General features: G+C 45.8%; 1 protein-coding gene across 1 annotated transcript in view; it reads left to right on the forward strand.

Annotated features, from left to right (window-relative positions):
* Nucleotides 1-5554, forward strand: part of PDE6D (phosphodiesterase 6D) — a 135140-nt gene extending 129586 nt beyond the window's left edge. The window contains exon 5 of the mRNA XM_085635700.1: nucleotides 3787-5554. Within this exon, the coding sequence (XP_085491826.1) occupies nucleotides 3787-3868 (82 nt within the window). The 3' untranslated portion in view covers nucleotides 3869-5554. The remainder of the gene's footprint in view (nucleotides 1-3786) is intronic.
* Nucleotides 5555-13959: the final 8405 nt, after the last annotated feature.

Raw genomic sequence — 13959 nt, forward strand, 5'->3', positions numbered from 1 at the left:
GGCTGCGACTGCTTTAAAACCTTCACTAATTACCATGAGGAGAAAACCTGTTGTTTTTGGTAATGTAGCTCTGGCTAAACACTTATAAGGTCAAAAAGGCGAGACCTATTGGCTATGCCAATGCTTGTTTTAAATGTCATGCTGATTAAGACTCACTCAGCCAATACACATTTCTTTGACTTCCATCTATCAGCTATCGAAACAAGGAAGCAACTGCAAAGATTGACAGAAATTTGGTTCAAAGGAGGCACCGTAAATATATTTTACAACCCTTCTATGGATGATATGCATGATGTGGAGAAGAGGATAACTGGGGAATGTATTTAGAGATGCCTGGCCATGCACCAAGATTCCTGCTCCAACAGTAGTTATTTTTGTGTGATGTCTCACTGTAACCTCAGTCCTAATTCATCCACTGCGACAACCAAAATGTACCCCGGACCAGGCTTTGTAAACTTTTGGTGATACTGCATTAATAATGTTTCGAAAAAAATCTTTCACATGTTTTTGGAAAATAATGAATCATGAGCACATGAACGGCATTGTATGGAATGCACCACCTTCTGAGGAAAAAATAAAAACATCTGGACTAAAACAACCAACAGTGAGGATTTGCTATATTCCCTTCGGGCAACAGCTACCAGAGGTAGGTCTGGATTCACTGTGACAACGGAAGGGATGCGAACTAGCCAGGCAAATCAAAGACTCACATCTGCCAACAGGACATGTCCAACTTTGTAAACTGGAATGCGAAGCACACCCAGTATGCATAAAACCAGCAATCATTTTATTTTTATTAAATATATCTTTATTGGGTTTTCTGTTAGATACATACAATGTATTATAAATCAGAGTAACCTGACAACAATTATACATAAACATTACTGGGAATACAGTGTCATTTACCATTAAACCAGTTATGACAAGCATGAGTGTAACTCACAACTGCATCGTTACTCCTGCTTCTGCATTATTGTGGTGAATGCGTATCTTGTTGTCTCCATGTACAATAAATGTATCAAGACCCGAAATATATTTTTCTCTAATAAACTAAAACTAACAATAAGAAAAAGAAAGGACGCCATCTAAAACTGTAAGTGACCTTGCCATGATACCGGTGCCTGAATACAGTAGGGCCGGTGCGTTGCTGTTACGTGGAAGGAATGATAAGCCTGACCATGAGACATGACTTCACACAATACAGTCGTATTAATCAGTGACTTACGGTGTCATATATGTATTTTCCTCCGCGGTGCTGGGGGACGGTGATTCCTGCCCTGCAGAGTCTGATAAAACCAGCAATCATAACTCTGCTCCCTAGGAAACTCAGTGCTGATCCTGAGGTCCTACCCAGCTTCTAATTAGCTTCAAACTTTCATATTAAAAATAGTATTGAACGAAGTGACCAAAAATCTTTAATGACCTGTGGGGCATCATAGCCCCCAGTCAGATTTCAGGCGAAGGATGAAAATTGGGCCGAGTTGAAGGGATAACTCTGGAATAGATGAGATTGCATCTTGGTTAACATGAACATTTGAGGATTAGAAGGAAGTTATTGAAATGGTCCATTTGGAGAGCCCTTCCTGTTATACCTCGAGGCTCCTGTTTCTTTTCAACATGTACGTGCACCTTCTGGCCTGACCGATCAATTAGAACACCTAATATATGAATACAAATCCATCTTCATCTAGATAAGGAGGTGGGGATTAGTCCAAGCTCATCAGCTATCTTAGCCACAGCGAGCCTTCAATGAGTGACCGCATCCTGGGCCTCAACAATAACACGAATCCGATCCTTGTACTGAGTGTCCCGGGTGTAAGTAAGCACAGCAATCCCTGTTCAGCGGCCTGGCTCTCAGAATACTGAACCCTGCCTTCACCTTCTTGCACCAGGTTAACACTGGGTAAAGAACACATTTTCATTGGTCTAGTTGTAAATGTAACCACTCCTGCAAGGGATCCGGCGGTCTTGGTACAGGCTAGCATACATCACTGTAACATATTCTCCACAAACCTTTCAGAGAAGCTAACACACCTGCATCAAACGATGCAAAGCCCAAGCAACCAGACTGGATTAAACTGCAAAGTTAGGACCATAAGAAACCTCCATTGTAAGCTGTCAGCTGACTCACCGTGGCACACTGAAAGCTTTGTGTGTGGTACAGACCTTTATTATAATTATAAAACTGATGTCTGTTTTGTCTCCAGAAGCTTATTTCTTTGTGCCCAAGCCAGTGCTCTTTAAGTCCAGGTTGCAAACAATTCATCATCAAAAGTTTGGGTGAAAAACTCTAGGGCAGGGCAAAGGACATTCAAGGCCCAAAGTTATGCAGTATACCCAAAACAGCCCTGAAAACCCAAACACAGTACTTGACCTTCAGAGAGATGCTGTAATTGATCTTTTCAAAAAGGCATGACTTCATGTTTTGATATTGTGTATAGTGGTTATGTGGTAAAGTTAATGTGGTTCGACTCAAGCCACTGACATTGAACAAAACCTGCGTGACCATATCCCACGTTCCTACTTCGTCCCCAGCATGCTCCGCTATTCAAATAGTCGAGTTGGACTTGTAGATGACCTCAACATTACCCCTAGCCTCTCATTTCTGACTTAGCTCCAACACCCACTCCTTCCCACTCCCAGCCTTTTATTTAAGAAACTATATGTAGGAGTTTTTAACTAATCAGAAAGTGACCTTGCTGCCCATCATGATATTAAAATAACGATATATGATGCCATTATTTAGTAGCACATCAATCTTCATCTGCCATAAAATAAGAGAATTGTTACTATGAAATGGGAGAATGTTGTGATTGTACGTCACGGGGGCTACCCGTATATGCCTGTGTCACTCTACTGTCCATGATTCTGCTGGTAAGATCAAGGTACCCTCCCAAGGATTCCAGGGTGCTACCAGTGTGTTTCTCAATGTGCCATGTATGCCACGGGGGCTACCCGTATATGCCTGTGTCACTCTACTGTCCATGATTCTGCTGGTAAGATCAAGGTACCCTCCCAAGGATTCCAGGGTGCTACCAGTGTGTTTCTCAATGTGCCATGTATGCCACGGGGGCTACCCGTATATGCCTGTGTCACTCTACTGTCCATGATTCTGCTGGTAAGATCAAGGTACCCTGGTACCCTCCCAAGGATTCCAGGGTGCTACCAGTGTGTTTCTCAATGTGCCAACCTGCAAAGAGCACTACTCATATGGGTAAGAGAAGTCCCAGTGATGCTGTTCATATTTGCATGGGATGCTGTATGTGTCAGCAATGTGGCGCAACTATCAGGCCTGTACAACATACCATTGATACTGCTAAAACAGATGACTGTATCTTACTAGTTGGGGAGCTTATTAGAGTACAGGTGGCTGGGGAAGATTACTTTTTGGCCAAAGGCCTACTGTCTTAGGGTCTTGGCGGCTGAGAACTTTTCCAGGTACAGATGGTGCCACAGTGCCATTTTCCATATTCAAGTTAATGCAAGTTCTTCTTCTTCTCCTCCTCCTTCCACACACCTAGTGCACCTGCAATCTACACACATGGGCATTACTTGCACGCATTCACTTATGCAGTCATCCAGACTCAGGGCAAACTGCATAGTGCACCACTCGCGAACCAAGGAATTCTCAGCTCCTGTATGGTTAGACAGGTATTGAAGACAGTTGTTGAGACTGCCAACCTCCTGTTCTGACCCCTTCAGTCTAGATTTGCCCATCCCATGCTGGTTGATTGTTGGTACTCACTAACCCGTTTCCCCTTTCTTTTTTTCTTTCTCCTGTCATAGTGGTAATGTTATCATAGAAACCAAGTTCTTCGATGACGACTTGCTTGTAAGCACTTCCAGGGTGAGACTTTTCTATGTTTGAAGGAAAAAGGACTTTGTTTTTCCCGGTATCGTTCAACTTTCATTTTTGCAGCGGTAGGTTTCCCTCCATAAAAAGACAAGCCCTCGACTCGCAAGCAAAAGACTCTTCCTTTGAGCTTACCAGACCTGTTCTGGAGTCCTGGCGTTGGATATATAGTGCTCGTCCAACCAGCAAAAACTCAAGAGAAGACGACCCCGGGAGGAGCCGTCACTGGCCGAACAACGGAGGAGAATAAACACCAACCCAAATTGCTCTTTTTGTAACTATGGGCAGGCAAATGCCCACAAAGACTTGTGTAAATTATAGCAGAGTAATAACCCTTTTTACTGATATGAAGTTAGGCACCCTGCTTTTAATTCTGGCAAGCATCTCTGACACATGCACACATTTAGTAAACACACGCTCACACTGTGGGGATGTGGCAATAATAAAATACTTCAGTGATGAATGATCAATGAAGGGTTATCATGAAAATCAACCATCATCTAAACGAACACATGCTCGGAGAATGTTTACTTGAAATGTTACCACAAAGTTCTATGTTATTTTTATATGTTTGTATTATGGCGCTGCATCCCAAATCTCCAGGGTGATATGGGGAAAACCTACAAAATGGGTTTGAGTCGTGTGCACGTCATGCTCTGTTGTCTAATGGTACAAGAAGTACAGGTACTGGCTTGTGGAAGCAAGCCAAGACTGAAGTAGGGCTTTAGTCCGGCTTCTAACATCTCCTTTTTCACACTGGTTTGCAGAACCACTGTGGGGCAAGGCTTAACATTTGCAGACTTTGTCTACAAAGTCTGGTGAGGAAGGAGGAGGGCTCCACACAGGAACACGTCCAGAGCTTGCGCTTTGCTGAGTAATCGAAGTGTGCATAAGGAGCAGGCACAACTTTTAAAAGCTAAGTCGACGACTTTGATGTCCTTCATTGGGCCTCTGAGGTTCATGAACATTTAAAACAAAAAAAGATGCTCCTAAGTTGAAACAGTTTGAAAGGCTGAATATAATTTTTATTCTCCTCTAGTTTGTGCTTGCATATTTGACCAAAGATTGAAGGGGTAACTATAAGAGAAGAAGTGGACAGATACCTGTGTGGCATCCATGGCACCTGGCAGCATGGTTCAATACAATAAGCGATATTGTCAATCATTCAATACATGGGCCACCTCTGGAGGAAAGGAGAACTTTATCGTCAAAATAGAAAGTTTGCTGCAATGTAATTTGTCCCGGAGATGATGAATCTTAGCACAGCAGCATCTGTTGAGGTGATCCCTTGTTGGACAACAGTAATTCCAATGTGTCTTGAGTATAGAGGCCTGTTGTACTTTCCCCACTGCATTATAATATTGAGTAAGGAATTTGTCTATGATCAGAGAATGATTTATCTTTTCAACCCTGGATGTGTGTGAGGTTGCATCCACAAGTCGGAAGAGGCCTTCTTCTTGTACCTGTACACCTTGACTACATCTTCCAGCTATCCCTGGATGCTCATATGTGTGCACACTCACACCAATTCCCACACCTACATGTTAATGTTTCTGTAAGTTTTAGTTATCGACATGTATTTCTCTCTTGTTATTCCATTGTTTTGTCTCTTTGCATACAATGCATTCCCTATCATTTATAAGAACAAAAATATCTAGTCTGTATGCTATTACCTTATCTAATAAAATTATTTAAAACCTTGGTAGTGTCCGCATGATTTGTAAATACTTTCTTCTGTGTGGTGCAACTGATTAGATGTCTTCTATCCATTGATGAGGTATATCATAGAAGTAACTGTTCACTTTGTGACAACATTTCTTTTGGGAAAGAAAGAATGCATCTGCACAAATAAATGTAATTTTAAAAACTTGATTTGCAGCAGACCCAATGTTTAGAGACGGATAATATTAAGATTTTCCATAATGGGATTATCAAACAAATCTAGCATGTAACGTTTTTCATGCAGGTACAGCAGTAGCCTGCCATAATCAGAAAATAAGTATTTTAAATCACTGCGTGCTAAAACATTTAAAAAAAAAAAGTTTAAAAAAAAATATTTTTAAACCAATATAAGCACACGCAAAGGCTATCAGCTCTGCAGCACCCACATTGTCCTGCACCAGTAGAGTCCTTCACTTCCATCTTACTTGACCAAAAAGGATCTTGACATCAAAGTTGAAAGATACTACAGCAGTCACAGTGGCTTAGGTACAGATCGTTCTTTATAGCCCCTTACACATTGAGCACGCGGTTATGTACCTGAAGATGTGCCTCAGCTTGGAGATTCTCAGCTCCAGACTTTCAGCGGTTGGACAGCCTTCGGTATCTTCTTAGGTTAAAGTCTTACAATCTCTAACTCTTTGCCTCGCATCATTCCATCTGTTCCAGTACATCCTGAAAAAAATCGCGAGGCCCCTCGACATGAAGGAACTATTCTATTCATTCAAGATTCCCAGAAGAGGTTCTTCATTGTAGTATAATCATACACGTAAAATAATTCATACTTTCTTGCATAGATCCTAGAACACTTTAATTAACTTAGGTGAAATTTGGTACCTTATGTAATGCAAGTAACCTCTGTATGGACTACCCATGCAAGAGTGCTTTTCATTTGAAAAAGAACACACAAGGCATTTTTGCAGCACATCTCCCTCCCTCTGCTGCCCAGGAAAACTAGGATGAAAAACTGTGAAGTGTGATACGAAAGCCCAATAGGCTCTCTGTACAATAGAGTTGTGAACTAGTGTGCTTTTCCTTTGAGACAATATCTTCCATATCCCAACATGATTGTACTGGAAGTTGTCTCCCAAGCTCAAATCTTTTTTTATTTTCCCCAACTTGAGAAAGATCTTGGAACACTGGATGGGGATTTATACCCTTTTCTGTGGAATTCTTCTTCAGATCTTGTATTTTTTTTTGTGTGTGTGTGTTTTTAGGTCTCGCCTGGCGTAGGCTGCACACATGCGCAGTCTCGCTGGCGAGATTTAATTACTTTGGTTATTTTCTGTAAAGGGCATTAAGCCCCGCCCCTCTTTTCCATTGGCCGGCGTCACCGTTTATGCTAAACGGTGGCCAGCCATTGGAATAGAGGTGTTTGACGTTTTTGCTTGGCTTTTTGAGCCGTCCCATTTGGACGGGTTGTCTGCCGTCCGTGCGTCGTGAAAGCTTTCTTATCTTTATGGGGCCATGTGTTTCAAACACATGGCCCCATAAAGACAAGAAAGGTTTCACGACGGACGAAAGTAAAAGCGGGGGACAGTCACTTGTTAACTGAGGCAAACAGAGGCACTTTAACAAACGAAAACGTGTTGTTGCTAACAAGAAGGTGTAAACACTCACTCATTTACAATGCATTCTAAATAACCTTCGGCAGTTAGCACCTGCGCGCTGGTGTCTTGCCCCTCGAAGCGGGCTTTAAACTAAGTCCATTGAAGCTTCGATGTAAGGTAGGTGTGAGGGTGGCAGCCCAGCTCTGTCCAACACATAGGTTTGAGAGCGAAGCCTAAAGGACTCCAAACTGCAGAGGGAAGGGAGACGAAGGAGTCTGACTGCCCTAAACGTGACACTCACCTCCCTCTTAGCGGGTAAAGGCAGCGGCACTGCACCCTACGTGTGTTGTTGAAGCCGGAGGTGACCAATTGGCCTGATCCCTACGCACACAAGGTGCTCGGGAGGGAGGGACTGAGGGCCCGCAGGAGGCAACGTGCCATGGTGAGGAAACATCCCGGATGGCTCTCAGGGGTAAAAAGCACCTCCTGGAGCTGCTACGCAGAGTACGAGACCTGCAAGACCTAGGGTGTCTTAATGAAGAGAATACTTACCAGCGCAATTACAGATCATAAGGGTCACCAATGATTCCTTGATGCCCCCGGCCCGTGAACAGGTAAAATCACACAGAAAACAATCCGGTATCCCTTTCTTAGGACATATATCGGCCATAATTCTGTGCCAGGGAACGTGCAATGGCTAGGACACTATAGCCAATGATGGCACTGGCAACTATTTTGACAGCCAATACCAAGCTGTGGTACAGTCTCCGAGGCTTAACCGCCAATGAACAAGGAGAACTCCATAGTAAATAGAAAGAAAAGCATTTTTCTGACTAATCCACTATCTTCAATCTTTTCCACTAACAGAGGAAAATGTGTCCTCCTACGGGGTTGGTCTAAGCAGCTTGGCACTGCATGCTCTGTAGTTGCCGTAATCATGGGACTGAAGACTACAGTAAACGAAGAAATGACAGCGAGGATTTTCAGTCTCACGTGTGCGGCACGGGGGCCAGTTAGTCAATCTAGTTAATGGGTACGAGAAAACCTTTTCCCAGGGGCCAACACGTTTGATCTGCGGTGTGACCGTTCGCAGCATTGATGCCAGCAGGATGGCGGTCGGGGATGAGGGGTAAAGCAAAGCTTTCACATCTAGTGGCTCAATTGTAAAATGTGAAACCAGAAAACCCGGAATCAATCCCGGCTTTACCACTTGACCAAATTGTGTGATCCTGGGCTTGTTCTATTTTACTTTCCCTCCTTTTATTTCATTATCACATATAATAGGACCTTAAATGCGTGACATCGAGATGTGCACTGTACGAAACCTTCTCTTGGGTTGATTTCATTTCAAGTGTGGCTCCAATACTGGATCTTGCAAATGAGAAGCATGTGTATCAAGTAAATAGTGACATGTTACGCATTGAAGCATTCAATTTCAACTGACACTTCAGCATATTGCATCTTTTTTTAAAATAGATGTCACTGTAACTATCCTACTACGTTTGGGGAGGATTGGAACAGAAGAATCTCAAAGGTGGAGCAGGTCACAGTTCAGGGGTCTCTGCTGTCTTTCCTTGCCAACAGCAGAAAAACAAGCATTGAAAATGCAATAGGTCTCGCCTTTGATTCAGTTAAAGCCATTTGCTTTGCTAATGGTATTGTATAGCACAGCAAATGGCTTTAACTTAATGAAAGGCGAGGCCTATTGCATATATTGCTATTGGCATTGTAAATGACATTGCCTTTCATTTGTGTTTTGAAAACCTGTAAGCGGTGCGTAAACACACACTTTGCACTTATAGTCTTTGCTTACGAGAAGCAAGGCTGGCAGTAAAAGAGGCGCAATTACTGCCAGCCTTGCTTCTCGTAAGCAACGACTATAAGTACAAAGTGCGCGTTTACGCACCACTTGCAGGTTTTCAAAACACATAAATAAAAGGCATTGTCATTTACAATGCCAATAGCTCAAACTTGTGCAAAGGCGAGACCTATTGCATTGCAAATGCTTGTTTTTTCATCTTGTTGGAAGGTTTTTAACATACTCCAAGCAATTTCGCCTTCAGGGATTCCACCGGTTTCATAAAAGGTAGAAGAATTATCTTGTTTAAGAGAAAAGCAGTCCAAATAGGTCACATTCTTGTTTTTATTTTTTTAATCTAAGATACTGTACCCATTGTACATTAGTCTGAAACACTACTCTCAAAAACAGTGAACTTAACAAAAAGAGCAGGATCGATGCCCTTCTTGAAGTCTTACACATACTGAGAAAAGATCCTGATCCTTTAAGAACCTAGGATGCGGGGCTCTGTTTTTTCTGCTCTGTAAGGAAGGTCCTGGACAAACTCTGCTCCCTGCAATGCAATTTTGACTGGAAATAGCAATTTTCGGGGGCTCTGTTTTTTTGCAAAAACAATTTTTATTGCATAATTCAAGCACAATAGCCATCTGCAATGACCAGCATATCATTGGTCTTCTCCTAGTAATATACTCCAGTACATAGTACAGTGCAGACCACTTCCAACTATCAATGCTTTGCCCCCCCACACTCCCCAAACACAAATATTCCCTCCCCCCACCCGCAAGTCAGTGTGCCATAGTCGTAGGTACCGTGAGAAGTCCATCTCGTGAGTGGCCGTGGGAGCGGCCGCGAGCCACCCCCAACCCCCGTGATCAGGCGCCAAGCAGCAAGGAGAAGGGGAGCCCTCCCGCCCCCACGTGTGACCCGTCAGTAGCCTTTCCACCGCTACTCTGCTGCATGCTGCTCCTGTGCGTCAATGCCCTCCTCTGCTTCTGCGCCCCACCCTCGGAGGTCCTCCACTAATGCTTCCCATGCATGTGCCATGGCTAACGCTTTTTCATCATTTCCCCGCAGCGCTAGCTGCAGCCTGAGTGTACCCTCGCTACCCGCCCATTTCGTGAAGGTAGTTCTCCACCTCTCAAAGCTGGGGCCAGTTCTCGATTTCCAGTGCAGGGTAATTTCTCTTTTAGCCATCACCAGCCCTAGGTCGCAAAACTTGCTCGTGACTTTCGTGCGCGGAGTGTGGGGGAACCACAGCAGCAGGCAAACTCCCATTTCCACCCCCAATTCCCGCCCCGTTACGTGGGTCAAGCAATCCATGACCTCCCCCCAATAACCGCAGAGGACGCCACAGGACCAAAACATGTGCTTAAAGTCGGCCCCCTCCTCCCCACAGCGAGGGCACTGCGGAGCGGGACCCCCAAAGTATTGAAATAATTTAGCTGGCGTCAAATAAGCCCTATGCAAGATAAAGTACTGCACCAATTGAAACCTGGCATTGCGGGTGCTCTTCCAGGCCCGTCTCTGTAACCTGGGCCACGTCAAGTCCGGAATGGGCTTCCCAATGTCCAATTCCCATTTATCCTTCAGCGCACTCAAAGGGGCTAGGTGTTCCATCGCCAGTCTCTGATAGAGGCATGTAACGGCCTTAACCGTGCCCGCCGCCATGACCACATACTGACAGCCGGCAGCCGTCTGCGGTTCAGAGAGTCCCGTGTTCCAGTGCTGTTGTAGGGCTGCCACCAGGGCTGCGTGGAGTAGGTAGTCTCCCCTCGGGATCCCGAAGGAATCCTGCAGTCCCTGGAATGGCTGGAGCGCTCCATTGAGGTACAGGTCCCCCACCATCTGTAGCCCTAGGTCTTCCCACCGAGCCAGCCCCGACCAGTCCCCTCCATGGGGGAGGGCCGTGCACATGCCCAATGGGATCTCCGGGGCGTAGGGGTGAACAGTGCCGACCCTCCGCAAGCTGCGGTTCCAACACAACCGGAGCGTCCGCTCCTCAAGCGTCAGTTGCGACAACTCTAGTCGCTGCTGGAAGACAATAAAAGAAAGGACATGCCGCGGGATCACCCTGCCCTGCGGGTCTTCGGGACCTCTAAACTCCCTTGCCACCGCCTGCGTTAGCCATTGCAGCTGGGCCGCCAAATAATACCACTCTAAGTCGGGCACAGCAAGCCCTCCCTCTGCTCTGGGCCGTCGTAGCGTGGCCAGCGCCACCCGCCGCCTGCCAGATCCCCAGATAAAACCCGTGATCATGGCTGTGAGCCTGCGGAAGAACGACACCGGCACCCAAATAGGGAGCGTACGGAAAAAATACAACAATCGCGGGAGCGCCACCATCTTTAGTAGCGCTACCCTCCCAGCTACCGAAAGAGGCAGGGTGCTCCAGAATCTAAAACTGCCCGCTAGACCTCTAATCGCCCTACCAACATTCCCCTCCAACAGATCCTGCTGGGTGCGGTAGATATGCACTCCCAGGTACGGCAGACAGCGAGCTTCACAGCGGATAGCCCCGAGGGCGGGGGGGGTCTCCTCCCACTGTGTAACAGGGTATACACAAGTCTTGCCCCAGTTGACCCTCAAGCCCGACAAGTGACCGAAGTCCCTCAGTAACGCTTTGGCACCCTGTAAGGCCCCCTCCGCGTTGGCCAGGAAGAGCAGTAGATCGTCCGCATAGAGGGAAATATAATGGGTTTCCCCCCGCAATAACAGCCCAGCATATGCGCGTCCCAGTCGGGCATGGGCCGCCAGGGGCTCAACCGCCAGGGCGAACAGCAAAGGTGATAACGAGCAACCCTGCCTCGTACCCCTTCTCACCGGGTAGGAGGCCGATATCGTAGTCCCCGTTCGCACCCTGGCCACCGAGTTAGCGTAAAGCAACCTCGTCCAGCGCACGAACCCGTCCCCCAAGCCGAACTCCTGCAAGACCCTAAACAGGTAAGGCCACTCCACGCTATCGAAGGCTTTCTCCATGTCTACTGACAGCGTCAGAGCGGCCGGGTAATCTAGACAATCTACTTCCATAACCCGCAATAGTCTCCGGATACACGTCTACGTGTTCCGTCGGGGGATGAACCCAGCCTGATCAGGGTGTATCAAGGAGGGCATATGTGCCAACAATCGCGTGGCCAGGATTTTGCTCAGGATCTTATAGTCCACGGTGAGCATGGAAAGTGGGCGATACGCTGTCCTGGCACTCGGGTCCCCTCCCTTCTTCAGGAGCGGTATAATCAGCGCCTCAACAATAACACGAATCCGATCCTTGTACTGAGTGTCCCGGGTGTAAGTAAGCACAGCAATCCCTGTTCAGCGGCCTGGCTCTCAGAATACTGAACCCTGCCTTCACCTTCTTGCACCAGGTTAACACTGGGTAAAGAACACATTTTCATTGGTCTAGTTGTAAATGTAACCACTCCTGCAAGGGATCCGGCGGTCTTGGTACAGGCTAGCATACATCACTGTAACATATTCTCCACAAACCTTTCAGAGAAGCTAACACACCTGCATCAAACGATGCAAAGCCCAAGCAACCAGACTGGATTAAACTGCAAAGTTAGGACCATAAGAAACCTCCATTGTAAGCTGTCAGCTGACTCACCGTGGCACTCTGAAAGCTTTGTGTGTGGTACAGACCTTTATTATAATTATAAAACTGATGTCTGTTTTGTCTCCAGAAGCTTATTTCTTTGTGCCCAAGCCAGTGCTCTTTAAGTCCAGGTTGCAAACAATTCATCATCAAAAGTTTGGGTGAAAAACTCTAGGGCAGGGCAAAGGACATTCAAGGCCCAAAGTTATGCAGTATACCCAAAACAGCCCTGAAAACCCAAACACAGTACTTGACCTTCAGAGAGATGCTGTAATTGATCTTTTCAAAAAGGCATGACTTCATGTTTTGATATTGTGTATAGTGGTTATGTGGTAAAGTTAATGTGGTTCGACTCAAGCCACTGACATTGAACAAAACCTGCGTGACCATATCCCACGTTCCTACTTCGTCCCCAGCATGCTCCGCTATTCAAATAGTCGAGTTGGACTTGTAGATGACCTCAACATTACCCCTAGCCTCTCATTTCTGACTTAGCTCCAACACCCACTCCTTCCCACTCCCAGCCTTTTATTTAGGAAACTATATGTAGGAGTTTTTAACTAATCAGAAAGTGCCCTTGCTGCCCATCATGATATTAAAATAACGATATATGATGCCATTATTTAGTAGCACATCAATCTTCATCTGCCATAAAATAAGAGAATTGTTACTATGAAATGGGAGAATGTTGTGATTGTACGTCACGGGGGCTACCCGTATATGCCTGTGTCACTCTACTGTCCATGATTCTGCTGGTAAGATCAAGGTACCCTCCCAAGGATTCCAGGGTGCTACCAGTGTGTTTCTCAATGTGCCATGTATGCCACGGGGGCTACCCGTATATGCCTGTGTCACTCTACTGTCCATGATTCTGCTGGTAAGATCAAGGTACCCTCCCAAGGATTCCAGGGTGCTACCAGTGTGTTTCTCAATGTGCCATGTATGCCACGGGGGCTACCCGTATATGCCTGTGTCACTCTACTGTCCATGATTCTGCTGGTAAGATCAAGGTACCCTGGTACCCTCCCAAGGATTCCAGGGTGCTACCAGTGTGTTTCTCAATGTGCCAACCTGCAAAGAGCACTACTCATATGGGTAAGAGAAGTCCCAGTGATGCTGTTCATATTTGCATGGGATGCTGTATGTGTCAGCAATGTGGCGCAACTATCAGGCCTGTACAACATACCATTGATACTGCTAAAACAGATGACTGTATCTTACTAGTTGGGGAGCTTATTAGAGTACAGGTGGCTGGGGAAGATTACTTTTTGGCCAAAGGCCTACTGTCTTAGGGTCTTGGCGGCTGAGAACTTTTCCAGGTACAGATGGTGCCACAGTGCCATTTTCCATATTCAAGTTAATGCAAGTTCTTCTTCTTCTCCTCCTCCTTCCACACACCTAGTGCACCTGCAATCTACACACATGGGCATTACTTGCACGCATTCACTTATGC

This window comes from Triturus cristatus, chromosome 11, assembly GCF_964204655.1.
Source record: "Triturus cristatus chromosome 11, aTriCri1.1, whole genome shotgun sequence".
In the NCBI taxonomy this organism is placed as follows: Eukaryota; Metazoa; Chordata; class Amphibia; order Caudata; family Salamandridae; genus Triturus; species Triturus cristatus.